This window comes from Pezoporus wallicus, unplaced genomic scaffold, assembly GCF_028554395.1.
Source record: "Pezoporus wallicus isolate ANWC-B61680 ecotype Strahan unplaced genomic scaffold, APGP_CSIRO_Pwel_v1 contig_6428, whole genome shotgun sequence".
Lineage (NCBI taxonomy): Eukaryota > Metazoa > Chordata > Aves > Psittaciformes > Psittacidae > Pezoporus > Pezoporus wallicus.
Window position 1 is genome coordinate 3,956,883 of NW_026639269.1, and position 14,626 is coordinate 3,971,508.

The window sequence follows — 14,626 nt, forward strand, 5'->3', positions numbered from 1 at the left end:
GATAATTTTTTTAGTATTCAAATTGAAATATTCCATTTTAACAGCAAAACTTGTAAAAATCAGGAAGAGGAATAAGTTATTCCATGAGGTTTGTGGGGGTTGAGTAGAGTTATTAATTTGCTGAAAGCCTTAGTTAACTTTTCTTCATAGTTTTTATTAGTTCTAGTCCTTTTTAGGATTAGGAAATAGCTGTACTCATTTCCAGCAGGATTCTAATTAAAATATAACACGATTTATGGAGGACTGTAATAACCAGGATTATTTTGGCCTGCAAATTTAAAAAGAATGATTTTTTATTAAAAGTAGTAATAGTACACGTTTCTTACAAAATACTTTTCACTTAGATATCTCAAAGATTAGAATGAAATTCAGCATTAGTCTACATCTTAAAGATAGAAGTTTTAGAATTTACTCACTGAAGGTATATTGTACAAGGAAGAAACAGATCAAAACTCCATATACTAAGCACCTTAAACCTTTACCAGAGTATCACCATTTTCCATTTCTGTGGTCAGACTGCAGAGTCCTTATTTGTTTATACAGCCAGAGACTGCACTGTAGCATCATTAAAGTTCCCTAATTTACTTACTTCATTTTAAAAATTCTCTGCTTCCTTACTTATTCTGATAGGGGGCAATGATATTCCTAACCCTGTGCTACAATATACATCCAAGAAATGAAAAATGCAACATGAAGAAAAGATGAATACACACCTTCACTTTTTTTTTTAATTATGCATGCTTTATTAACACCTCAAATTCTTGAGGGAAAACACCTATTTATACTCAAAAGTTTTTAAAAGAAAAAATGTGCATTTGAGATCAGCCATGACCATTTTTCCTTCAAATTCAGCAGTCTGTTGAAGAAATGAGATTTAAACTAAAACAGTTGTTTGGTTGTTTTTGAAAAGGCACTCTTACCCTGAACCAAAGTGCCAGGTAACTGCAGTGACCCTGCAGGTCAAGAAAACACTTTTTCATCTAGGCAGAATGTTTAGCCTACATAACAGCTGCAAGGCACAGCCTGTGATATGTTCCTATTTTAATAAAACTTGGAGAGGAACTACCAAACAACAGCTATATTGTTGTGTTCTAAAACAAGACCCAACACATCTCATACTTCGAGTTTGAAACCTGTGTCCCGAGATGTCATGGAGGAACCATTTTGCTCTTATGGTATTGCTTTGGTGAGCTAGGTGGATATTCAGCCTTTCCTGACTTACCCACTGGTCACTACTGATCATACCAAATTTTATAGACTATTCAATAGCCCAGCATGCTAGAGAAAATCTGGTTATCAGACAATATATACTGTCTGCATATTGCTTAAAGGAGAAGAACCATGCATTCGATGCACAAAACTGGATGTATCTGTTAGGCCAGACTAGCCCTTTCCCAGAAGGTGCTAAGAAATGAAGTTCTATTTTGGCATATGGAGCCCAATCATGCCACCTCCTGGTTAGAAATGGCCACTCTATTCCACACAATACACAGGTGTTCAGTGCTGGGGAAGCTAACGGTTGAGATTTTCTACTCAGCTACCCGCCTTTTATATATGTATATGCATACATACATATATATGTTTGTAACAGCTGGCAGATTACCCTCCAACAGCTTTTGATACATATTCTTTGATATGTTTTATATATATATTTTTTTTTTTTGAGGCATAAGGGAAGAGATGGATGATTACAGTATGTGTTCCCTGAACTAACACACTAAGGAGATTAAGAATGAAAGAAATTTACTAAAGTAATTCCCAGAACAAATAGAAAACACTTCTCCTTCCAAGAAAATATTCATGATGCCAAAAAAGAGCACACTGTTGATGAGGCCATGGCTATACAGATAAGCCTCTGCAAATGGCCTTTGACTTTCCCTTTAACAGTAGGTACTAAATTCTACTATTTGCACTGAATTGTGTCGTAAGCAGGCTCCACAGATTCAAATAATAGCACCATTTAAAGAGTGAACCACACAAGAGTATCAGAATCTAACCTTCAGTTAATGCATTTATATTATTCCCTCTTTGCAAGAGAATTTACTGTTTCAAAGTACCTGTTTTCTAAGATCACAGATCAAATGGTCCTAAGGTGCTTCAGATGTCTGAAAGGGTTTTATTTTTCTTTTTAATCTCTTTCTTTTTTCCTGCTCTTAAGCAAGCCCACCTTTTATGACTAACAACTTAGGGTCATAACATTTACAAAGGCTGCTTTGTTATATTCATTCTAACATTTCATAGCACTATTATAGTAATATTTTATAGTATTTTGTTTTCCCTAAATCTGTTTATCACCTGGGATCCATCTGCATCACATTCTGCAAAGCATAAAGCACTTCCTAAGATTATGAACACATACCATGTTGTCACAGCATGATGTATCAAAAAAAAAAACAAAACACTTTAGAAAAACAACTTAAAAATCAAAATTCTGTTCTAAAGCCTGCAGTATATTCTCCTGATTTTCATGATTACAGAGATATTAGCCACATCAGTCAATATATTATATTTGTGTAAGGTGTAAGGATTGCCTGATAGCACGCTAATGGCAACAGGAGATTCCCATTAGCTTTAGTGAGCTTTCAACCGAGTTTGTAATGCACATCACTGCATTACAGAAATTTTAAGTACCTTGTATTCATCTAGAGCTTGCACGGATATTACTCCTTTTTTATTGAAAAGGATTCAAATGACAGATACATAAACCTAGTTTCTATTGAAACCAAGGTATCTAAAATACATGCTCTAAACATGAGTGTATTTCCCAAGTCAGTCTTCCAGTTATTTACACTGCATTCCTTGGGACAGCAAAGTACACAATGATTAATACAAACTATTTTGTGAACACGGATTTCTTCTCACCTTATATAAACATCAGGAAAAAAGAAACCATAAGCAGAAAACTGACTGCTCACAGATTAATATCTAATGTATTAGTTTGTGCTGTCTAATCAATTTTGCAAGTATATTCTGTCACGTAGTTTTCAATGGAAAATTTTATAAAAATTAAAAAGTAGCAGAGGCCTGACTTTAGCAGGACACAGGCTTGACCAACAGTTTTCACATCTTGGGCCAAGGATGACTGTCATATTCCAAATTGCCAAGACAAATAATTTTCATATAGCAATCTTATTATTGCCAGGTTTTAATAGAAACATACACTTATTAACTAAATCTGCCTTCTTATATGAAAAACAAATAAATCTCTAGAAATCCAAAGAAATCCAAAACCCACATAAGCCAACATGTTAGTTGAAATCCTGAACATGAAACAAAATGAATTTGCATTACATCAACAGTTTTCAGACTAGAACATTTATTGCATGCTTGTATGAAAGACTGTACTAATGCTTATTGAGTGTACAGGCTAAGTAATTATATACATTTTGAATAATCATGTTCTGTCCTACAAGGAGCTTTATGACACTGAGCTGTACGAGTCTAATTGACACGACTGGAGGTTTAACAAACTCGTGCTATGCCACGTGGAATAATCTAGGGACTTAAGATAAAAGTTAAAGGCCTGATTCTTAATTGCCTTCCAAATGCCAAAATGAAAGTATGAGGTCAATTGTACTGTCATTACATAGAGAAATTAGCTACCTCATTACCCAAGTAATGCTGATATTTCCACGGGGAGAGCTGATCTTACTTTGGCCAGCTCTTCATGTTTATATTACAAAATGCGGACCTAGCTTTAATAACATAGTATGTAAGACAGTCCAAAGCCACACACATATACAGACGTACATAAAATTTTGTTTGCTCCAGAAGTATATAGACAATTAGCTGACACTTTAACTTTTTAAAAATAACACTGATATAAAACAAGTTTTGAACTCCCAAACAGTTCTAGCTGGTTGTAGCTTTCTATGTCATCTACACCTTCACTACTGAAGTCACACATTTATATTTATATTCATAATCATAGACACCTAACGCAAACTGATATTTACATAGATGCAAAAATAACACACATAAGCAGTTCATTAGTTACCATGGTAAGAAGTAGCTCTAGAATGGAGAACCTCTCAGTTGTCACTGGAACTTTAGAGCTTGCTGTGGCATAAACACAAATACAAAAAGTCCTGCTCAACAAGTTCTTCACTTCTGGTATTTTTCATCTGATCAAGCCTTATCTGACATCATGCATTGATCAGAATATCGCCTGGCTAGAAGCAATACAATTTTACCTAAGAAAATAACTATCTGTAACCAGTTTATAGGAAAATCATTTACAATTATCCATGGAACAGTGTAATCCTTCCAGTGACTGTAAAGTCTGGTGCACAAAATAGTTCAGTTAATACAGAAAAGCTCTCTGCATGTTCTTTAGAGTTCTGCTACGTATTAGAACAGGTCTTTTGTTTTCATTGCCGATTAGATTATACTATAACAATAGTATAATATTCTAATATATGATGTGAGTGTCGCTACCCATGGCAGGGGGCTTGGAACTTAGATGTCCAACACAAACCATTTTATGATTCTATGACTTCAGTAGATTTTCCATTTCTAGTAGTGTAATAATCATGTAGGAAACACTTCTGTATGAAACAGGTAATGACCCAAGGGGAAATAAAATATCTTCCAATTAAGGCACTATATTAATCATTTAATTACTGGGTTAATTTTCAGAATCCAGCACAGGTTCCCCTCAATGATTTTTTTTTTTTAAGAGAAATTCTTTGTTTATGGGTTTACACTCTGTATCTAAGATGGTACTAGCAAGTCTTAGATACACATTCCTTATCTTTCTTTGTGTTGCTTGGCAAGTACACAAAATCTCTGCCACAGAAAACGTCCCTTTTCTGTGGGTTTCACCACACAACACACCATGCAGGCTCTAACCCAAATAATGGCTAAAGTAAATAATTTCTATTGATCCCTCAGTGGTGAGGGGTAAATAGCTACCAATTCAAGCATGTACCTGACACAGGTCAGCTTGTAGGACATAGACTATTATATTACAAACATATTTTAAAGGTAACAAATTACTTAAGTACACCAAAACACACAAGAAAAAAGAATAAATCAAGCAAATAACAAAAAACAGCGACAAGATGGGGTCATATCTTTATGAAAAAAATACAGTATCATAAACTGAAACATATTTCTGGAATGCCTATCACTTGTGTGCCCATCTGCAGCTTTAGACAGCAGCATGTCTCTTCTCAACCTCAGGTTCTAGCAACACACATGAAAAATCACAGCACTTTCAAGTCAGCATGAATGCCTGAGGCTTTCGACTCTGAAGCAGAAACCTTCAAATCCACACTTAGGCATTTTATACAAAACCTACTGCCAATCAAGAAAGCTTAGTATACCAGAAAAATAACACCTGGCTGCTATTTTTATATATGTAGTTGAGCGTACATTGCATTTTAAAGAAAAGAAATCCAGAGTAGGGAAATAATGCTTTGTCTCAGACATATGCCAGAAATACAACATTACGGAGGTCCTTGCACCACAGACCCATGTTCTTTGGGCATTCAGAAAGAAAAATAAATCTGCCAGTTCTATACATTTCCCTTCTATTTATATCCAGCAGCAATGAGTACATTAATTCTTGTTTCCTTAAAGTAGCTATACTCTTAACTTGATGAAACTGTTTTAATAGCCATCATATATTAGGCTCCAAAATGAATCTCTAGAAAGCTTGACAGATGGTGTTTTGAAAGATAATGCCAGGTATCTGGTGTGAATCCGACATTAGCATTCCCTACAGCCAACTCACCTTCATCTTTTAAAAATCCACTAGAACACATGCAGTCCTCCCTATACTAAGAAGGAATGAGAAAACTAATCACTTATTCGATCTCAGCTGTCCAAAATACAATTTACAAACAGACTTGATCCCTAGAAACACCCATTTTATTCTCTGTTTTTAACTTTACTTTGCACACTTTCGATTTTGTCCTTCATGTATTTTCCTCCTTCCTCATGCATACAAGCACACACTCTCAGTAGATACCTCCCCCCTCTGGGAAAAGACCGAACTGCAAGGTGCAAAAAATACATCCCTCCAATAAGGACTTTCTTTGTCATATGTTTATTAGAAAAACAACTGTGAAAAGTAGCGTGGCTGACCCTTCGGCAGCAAGGTAGCTATGGCAAAAGTGTGCTAAATGTGTCGGTATTCATACTGAATCTCCAAGCTATAAAACAGAAGCACTCAAACAAAACCTGGACTCAGTATCTTCATTCACAGTCAACAGTAATTACATAGACTGATGACAAGACACAGACAATTACTGCTGCCAGTCCAAGTTTTAATCCATTACGATTTTCCTTAAGATATAACAGAACTTTGGAAATTATTCACCACCTCTGAATGTGCATTTAATTTGTGACTTTGTCAAGGGCCTAACCATTTCTTTGCGTTAGCTTCCATCAAGTGTTTGATAGGTTGTCCTCATTTATGTGCTGTTCTTTAATACTTTTTTTACATTAGTTTCCAAGTTTAACAAGGATTCTTGAAGTTACTATTATATACCTCAGAAGAAACAGAAGTATAAACAGAAATTACTGGGTTACACTTCTGCAGGAATTTAAATGCTGTACCACAAGGCCTGCACTTAGTAACTATGTTGAGTAGACACAAAAAGATAACTAAATGATAAACTTTTTTCAAGAATCTCCAGTAGAACTAGCTCACATAAAGCAAGGAAAGCAGAGTAAATTAAGATGAACAAAAAATGTTACAAGCAGCAAATTCTGGATCCTCATACGATGCCAAGAGAAAGTGCTCAGTGTCCTGGATGAAACAGTGTCATGAAATTGATAAGCCATATCCAATCAATGCTTGACATTGCGCAGTCAACTAGAACAGTGTCCCATTAACGGCACAATAGCATTACCATGTAGACCGTATTACTTCAGCATGGGAAAGAAGAAATAATGAGTTTAATGAGAAAACAGCGTCTGCCTTTGTCCAAATAAGACCGTGAAGTACGGAAGCCCTTCCCGCAGCGGGCAGCCAAGCACAGCGGAGGCGGTGCACCACCACCGAGCAGCCAGAGCAGCCCGCTTCCCAAAGCGAGGAGCAGAGGCACACGCTCGCTGCCAGCTGAGGCGGCCACAGCAGAGCCCCGTCTGACGGGCTCCCCCAACAAGAAGCCCGGCGCAGCGTCCGGGACCACACAAGCCCCACGAACTGCCGCTGTCCGGCCGCGGGCAGCTCCGCGACCTCGCCTCGCCTCGTCCACGCGTGACCAGGTCCCCGCTCGCGGGCCCGTCTCAGCGCCGAGACTAGGGGGAGCGGGGCCGCGCCGCCCGGCCCGACGCCAGCACGGACACACGAGTTCCTAAGCTGGCGCCCAGCCACGGCTGCCGTGCGCCGACACGAAGAGTGGCCCGCGCCCCGCACCGGGGTAGAGGCGGGGCGGCGGCGGCCGCTGGGCCCCTGCGAGCGGAGCCTTACCGTCTGCCAGGAGGCGCATCGCGTGAACAAAGGAGGGATCCAGGCTGTCCTTCTCGGCCATCAGCTCGGGCAGGTACTTCTCCTGCTCCATCGCCTCGCGGCCGCGGCGCCTGGACACGCCGGGCCGGGCTGCGCGGCCGCCGGCTCGCTGCGCGCCTCCGGTCGGCTCCTCGTCGCCCGCCCTGCTCGTCTCGCCGCTCGCAGGTGCACCGCCCGCCCGCCCGCCCGCCCGCCCGCCCGCCCGCCACTCCCGCGGCGGAGCGCTGCCCTCAGCGGCGCCGCCTCCGCCTTCCCCTCGCGCCGCGCGGAGCGGGTGGGGGCGGGGAGGGCCGTGCGCGAATCAGTGCCTGCCGCTGACCGCGAGCCTTACTCCGCCTTTACACCCCCGCCTCCCGCCGCTGAGAGACCCTCACCCGCCTTAACTAAGGAGGCGGGGCCACGAGCACCACGCCCTCCGGGCGCTCCCATTGGTAGCTGCGCCCCGGCAGGCGGGGGCTCACACGGGGGACTCCCTGCGCCATAGGCTGTCGGCAGGCGGGCCGCCCCGTGGCGGTAGGTGCGGGGCTGGAGTGCGTTAAGGGTAGTGCGTGTGCGTGTGCGTGTGCGTGTGCGTGTGCGTGTGCGTGTGTGTGTGTGTGTGTGTGTACCCACCTGCGTGCGGCTCAGCGCCGGTGCGCCTCTGCCTGGCGGTGGCGGGGTGCGCTCCCGCGGCGTGCGGTCTCGGGTGTGCAGGTGTGACTGTGTCTGCCTCTGTGTGTGCGACTGTGCTCGTGGGAGACCGAGCGCGCGTGTCCCGGGACACGTGAAAGTGCGTGCGGCGGGGTGTGCCGTGCCGTGCCGTGGCGCGATGTTTGGGTGTTGCGGCTGCGCGTGGGTTCGTGCTCCTGCGCAGTCTCGCGCGTGTGTGAGCGCGCGCCTCGGCCCGCGCACGCCCGCTGATTCTTGCGTGGGCCTTGGTGCCCACGCTGCGCGCGTGTTGTGTCGGCGGCTCGACACCCGGTGCGCGTGCCGGGAGGCGCGCAGTGCACTCCCCTTGTGGCGCCGTGTCTGCAGCTGCGTGCGCGGGACCCCCACCCGGCCGCCCAGCACCTCCCAGCTGCTGGGCGCTGTCCGCGGTGCTGAAGCCGCGGGCGGGGCCGGAGCGGAGGTGCTGCCCGCTGCTGCTCTCTGCTCCCCGCTACCCTCCCTCCCCGCGGCCCCCGGGAAGCTCGGAGCGCCCTCCCCGAGCTCCGCCGCTCTCCTCCGCTCGCCAGCTCTCCGGTAACGGAGTACCGCCCCGGTGCTCGAGCTGCCAGACGGCGTCTCCGCCGAGGGTGTAATCAGATCATCAGCGATAGGGCACGGCGGCTTCAACAGCGCCCCAAACGGAACGTGTCCGCTTACGGCTGCTGCCTGGTGCCCCGCGGTCCTGAAGGGAAAGGGCGATCGCCGCCGGAGAACGCCGTTCTGCCCTCTCAGGCAGGAGTAGCTCTCTGCAGCCCCCGCGGCCCCACATCACGGAATTAAAGCTACTGTGCAATTAGAGTGTGTACACTTGAAGTAAATAAAATTGATTTTATTTAGAATTTAGCTTGTGGTATACATTTACTATAGTTTGTATTTATCCAGGATTTCCCCCAGACAATTTAGTAACCTAGTTTGATTTTGAGGGTAAACAAAAGTTGCTTAACTCATCTTAAGCTGTTAAAACTTCATTTGTAGGACCTCAAGAGCAAACAGTCAACCACACAACATGGTGTGTTATGTATAATCCCCATGTGAAATTCTTTCTTTGTACTAACCACTACGACTGCTAACTTAATATTTATTCTAATGAAACAAATGGTTGCTGGAATAATAAACTTGTAAGTCACCTGCTATTATTCATCTCAAGATTTATTCTTTTTTTTTGTGGTGGTGTTTGTATAATTTTTTGTAATTTTTTTCTTGGCAGAGAATGAAAGAACAAAGAAAGGTAAAAATCAAGACAGAAACTCTGTAAGGACATCCACAGGTTTTGAAGACATTGCACAGCCATTGCATAAATATTTGGTCTGTGATGTTTTCAAAATCCTAAGATATATGCAGGCAACCTTTACACAATTTCCACTCAGCATGAAGATAATTGAGAGACTAGATGGGTTTACAAGAATATGTAGAGAATGTCACTGACCAATGTGTTATTGTATAGGATTTCCAGGGGCAGAGAATAAAATACCTGAGAACTAAGTTCCCTGCTGAGAAAGAGTAGCAGCAGGAGAGCAGTTGATTTCAGCAAACCTGTGAAACGCTTAAGAAGCAGAGAAGACTGATAGCAAAATTGAAAGGCTTACCTGGCACTCAGCTTTTACTACAAATTGGGTATGGGGATAAAGGGAAGACATAAGTCCTCCTAAAAAAAAAAAAAAAACAAACAGAAAAAAAACTAAAATAAAGCAAATAGAAGGATAGAACTAAGATATTTTATTAATAATTTACCCTGATTCATTTTACTGCATGAATAACGTTTTTTCTTTCCCGTTTAACACTGTAACAAGAAATGGCACACTGTTTGCAACACAGCTCAGGAGTGTCTTGCTTGAGAGATCACCTCTGTCTTCAGATCATACTTCTATGGCTCTGTTCGTTACAGTAAGCCAGGCTAGTGCCCCTTCATTCAAAAAGAGAGAAGAATGGTTATTGATAGGTGTATTCTCGTAAAGTACCTTCAAGATGAATCTGAGCCATCCTCACTCAAAAGCAATCCTGGTCTGGTAGCTTTTGAAACTTGCCATACCGTCATGTATATGGAAAATGAGTGTTGGGGGCTTTCCATTTTGGGCATTAGAAGAATAGTGTTACTTTAGTCTGTTTAATTGTGCTTAACCTACTTATATCATAGGAAGCTTTGATTTAAACACCTTTAAGTTTATTGAACAGTGCAAGTGCTACATTCATCAAACTCATTTTTTTCTGATTAAAAGAGTAGAGAGCAGATTTGCTTCCACATCTTTTTACAGCCAACTAGACAGAGACAAGTTTCCTGTAAGTTCATTTTTCAAAAGTTATAAAGTTAAATTGACTTTCAGTGATACTTAGTCTTCAAAGCAATTGCAATGCTTTTCTGAATTTTACCTTATACCTCATTAAAAAAAAAAGAAAAAAAAAGGCATTAAAATCTGTCAGACAGGAAATATAGACCTCTAATGACATCAAGCACGACTTCATTGCTAGTTGGAGATCTTTTTTTTTTTCATAGCTACTAAAAACCAAAGACACATTTTACAACTTTTTAGTTTCAAGTGTCAAGCCAGATTAAAGTTTATCTGTACTTTATTTTCTTATAAGTCTGATAGTGAAGTGGATCACAGTATATCAGATTATAGCTTGTTTGAAGACGGAACATGTAATAATCTTTGTGTATTTTTACCACTGCCAACTAAATATATGTGTACTATCATGTAGCACTGAAGTCAAAAGGCGGTAGAAGCCAACAATTGCAGGAAAATCTCCCAACTTTCCAAATGCTTATTTAAAAATTATGAAATCTTTTGAGACTATGCAATAGAATGAATGGTCAGTGTAAGCACAGTGACAATGAATTACCCTTCTGACACATCTCATTAAAGTCAATATAATAATTTAAATTAGTACAGTTATATGTGTGTGTGTAAGTACACCTAAGACCTCATAAACACACCAAAGATCAGATTTGTCAACAGTTTTTAATTTCAGAAGTTCCATTTGCATTCAAATTTCTTCTCTGTTAGACTTGCTTTAGCTATGGGTAAGGGTTATCTCTTTCCTGAACTGACTACAGATGAAAATACAATAACCTAGAGAGTTTCTCCTATCATCCATGTTAACCACATCCTTCCCTTAAGTGGAATTATAACTGGTAATATAAAGAATAGAGAAGTAGCGATAAATGTCCAAGAAAGAGAGAATGTCCCACCTCCTTTAGTTTATTTAATTCCTTCTTGGGATACTGTCTGTATTCAGGCTCCATGTGATTTCTGTCCACTGGCCTGTGGATACTAGAGCTTGGACCATTTGGCTTCCCTGTTTGATAGTGGGGCACCCGAACACACAAGCTGTCAATGAAAAGCTTGTTTCCATGTAAGAAAAACAGGATGATGTAACGGGCTCTGGCCAGAGGTAGGTCTGCCTGGAACTGGCTTGCCTTCCCCTTACAGAGGTGACCTCTTGTCCTGGGTTTAGCAGTAGCCGTCAATTTTTCTCCTTCTTGGTAGCTGGTGCAGCACTGTGTTTTGACTTTCAGCTTGGGAACAGTGCTGATAATACCAATGTTTTCAGTTGTTGCTAAGTAATGTTTACCCTGACCAAGGACTTTGTGAGCCTCATGCTCTGCCAGGGAGGAGGGGAAGCTGGGAGGAAGCAGAGACAGGACACCTGACCCAAGCTAGCCAAAAAGATATTCCATACCACAGCACATCATGCTCGGGGGGAGTAACTGGGAGTTACCCGGAAGGACACAGGGTCTTCTGGGTCGGACTCGTTTTTTGGCGGGTGGTATCAAATTCTCTTCCCTTGTTATTTTCTCTTATCATTGTTGTCGTTGGTGGTAGCGGTGGTGATTTGTGTTGTACATTGGTTGCTCAACTGTTCTTGTCTCAACCCGTGGGAGTTGCATTCTTTCGATTCTCCTCCCCATCCCTCCAGGAGCGGGGAAGGGGAGAACCCCCGGGGGGAGGAAGTGGGCCTCGGTTGCTTCCAGCCCGGCACCACTCACTGGGAGTGAGTAAACGAGCTGTCTGGCTAGGTTTAAACCACGACACCTCTGCAGCCCCCACACTGCCAATGCCTTGCCACACAATCCAGAAGGGAAATGGGCATCAGCAGCTATGCAAGTCACTGTAGATCACCTTCAGACTACCCAGGCACAACAGACTCAGCCGTATGGTCCAACCCTCAGTGGAATGGTCTCTATGGCAAGTCCCTAATTTCAGTAGAGTTTTGGTCTCTCCACTTATGTAACCGAATAAACACCAATTTGCTTAAATAGAGAAAATTCACATAGACTAGACTTTATATAAATCATACAAATCAGCTTCAGTTAAAAAAATTATCTGTACTTATTTCCTTCCAAGACATTAAATAAAGACAATAAAGACTCGGTGAGATGAGGATTCCAGAAGAGTTCAGTGTGAGTTCCAGGTGCACAATGGATGTTGACTAATAACTTGGTTTATGATGCCCATATCACAAATTCTTAGTTTATCAAAACACATATCAAATAAAATTATGTATATTACAGCTCGAGTTCATATTTAGCATTCTTGACATGTTAAAAAGAATTAACTGAAAGGGTAACTCAGGATAAATGCTATGGAAGGAAGCTTCACTGAAAGATCTCTTTTATCATTAATTTGAGATAATTTTAACCAAAATAACTATAAAACAGCAGTCGAAGAAAAAAAAAAGTGCTTAAATAGAAATGAACAGCAAAGAATAAAACACAGTCTAGAATGTCTGTTCTCTTCTTTCTTCCCTGTGATGCTACCAAAACTGACAGAGAAGTTGTGAGTTTACAACTTGCCTATAATTTTTTCCTCTCCGCGTATAGGTAAACACCAGATCTTATATTTTGCTTGCCCATGTTTGAAGTTCTATCTCCTCTGTTCCTTCTAATCTTTATATTACAGCTTAGCCATTGCAGGTAGCTCAAACACTTTCATAAAAATCTTCTCAGTGATCATAGCAGTCTCCACTTCACCTGTCTCTTCTAACCTTACTGCAAGCAGTAAGCAACGGATGTCTGAATTTCCCTTTCATCCTTACCTCCAAGATTCAATCCGATCCTTTTCATACAAAACCTCTTAGTATATTGCTTTCTAATTTTCCTTTTCACACAATGCACAATAATTCCGTTTTTACCTTTCGTATACTTTTCCCTTTCTTATTGTTTCCACCATCTATTCCCGGTATGCAAATCTCCCTTTAATACAAATTTCTCCCTTGAAAGATAAGAATAGTAAATAACCAAATGAGGTACAAAGAAGGTGATATGTGATTTAGAATAATTGAACTAATGTTTCCAGACTCTGATGACTCTATCTTGAGCTAATCCTTCAGTTCAGTTAAGCAAGAGTTACTCAACACAGAGTGTTACTGAAGTTGGGTGTCTTACTTAGCTTTAGGCATGTAAAAATCAGATGTCTAAGGCTACTTGAGTTACCACAGACACCTACAGGTTGAAATAGACTCTTCCAGCAGTTTGTTCATCTGACCTTTTTGTTGAGATGAGTTATCCTAAGCAAAAACTGATTTCTCTCCTCTGGATATGAAATCAACGACGAGATCAGACGTAAACATTTATCTTGCACATACCAACATTAGTTCAAATGAATTCCAACAGATTTCAGTAGTGTATACCAATAAAGAGGCCAGGGGAGTTTTTCATTATGTAACTGATAATGGAAAGAAAAAATAAGTGAATGTGATTTGCATGACGAAATGTGTTCTACTTCAGGCATACAGGGGTAGAAAGGCAGACCATGCTCAAAATAAAATGACACAATTTATCTGAGGAAAAAAAGGTGACAGGTATGTGTCTATGTATAGTTTATCTAAATGTAAGTAGATCTACAAATACCTGAAATAAGTATTATACCCAAGTGAGAATAGAATGGTTTAGAGGATGCAAAGGGTATAGACTAGAAATATAGAGATTACATTACATATGGAAAAATGCAGAATGAATGTAACAAACTGCTTCTACCGTTTCATTTAGGAAGAGAACTTTCATCTGAAGCAGAAAGCAAAGGGAACTTGTAGGCATGGATGCAAGAAAGCTGATAATACAATATAGTTCTGCTTATTTGAAGATTTTATTTCAGTTTGGGGGATTTGATAGGGGATTGCTTTGTTTAAATTTTTGCAATGCATTTTTAGCTCTTTATCCAGTTTTGCTTAAGTTTAAATTTCGTTCAGAGAATATTTATCTGAAATAGATTAATTAGCAGCTTGATTTTGTTAACTTTGTTTCCTTAAGAAGGATACAATAGAGACAACTGTCTGAGCTTAATTAGTTTATTAATCAGGTACACAAAGCCCATAGCCAGACAACAAGGTAAAATTATTACTCTTTATTAATCCACTGGTCTATTGTAATGTTGCTACATCTGAAATGGAGCAAATTCAGTGTATGATTTAACATATGCCTATTTATGCATTTACAATATGTAGTTCTACAGAATTTAGTAAGTTCCCACTACTTAATGT

The 14,626-nt window shown here is 41.0% G+C and overlaps 1 protein-coding gene across 5 annotated transcripts in view; it reads right to left on the minus strand.

Moving 5' to 3' along the window:
• The window catches only part of KHDRBS2 (KH RNA binding domain containing, signal transduction associated 2), a 356,153-nt gene extending 348,518 nt beyond the window's left edge, over positions 1-7,635 (minus strand). For all 5 annotated transcript variants that reach the window (XR_008972741.1, XR_008972740.1, XR_008972739.1 and 2 more), the window contains exon 1: positions 7,424-7,635. Coding sequence is in view for 2 of the 5 variants with exons in the window: in XM_057414012.1 (XP_057269995.1) it covers positions 7,424-7,514 (91 nt within the window). In the remaining 3 variants the exon portion in view is untranslated. The remainder of the gene's footprint in view (positions 1-7,423) is intronic.
• Positions 7,636-14,626: the final 6,991 nt, after the last annotated feature.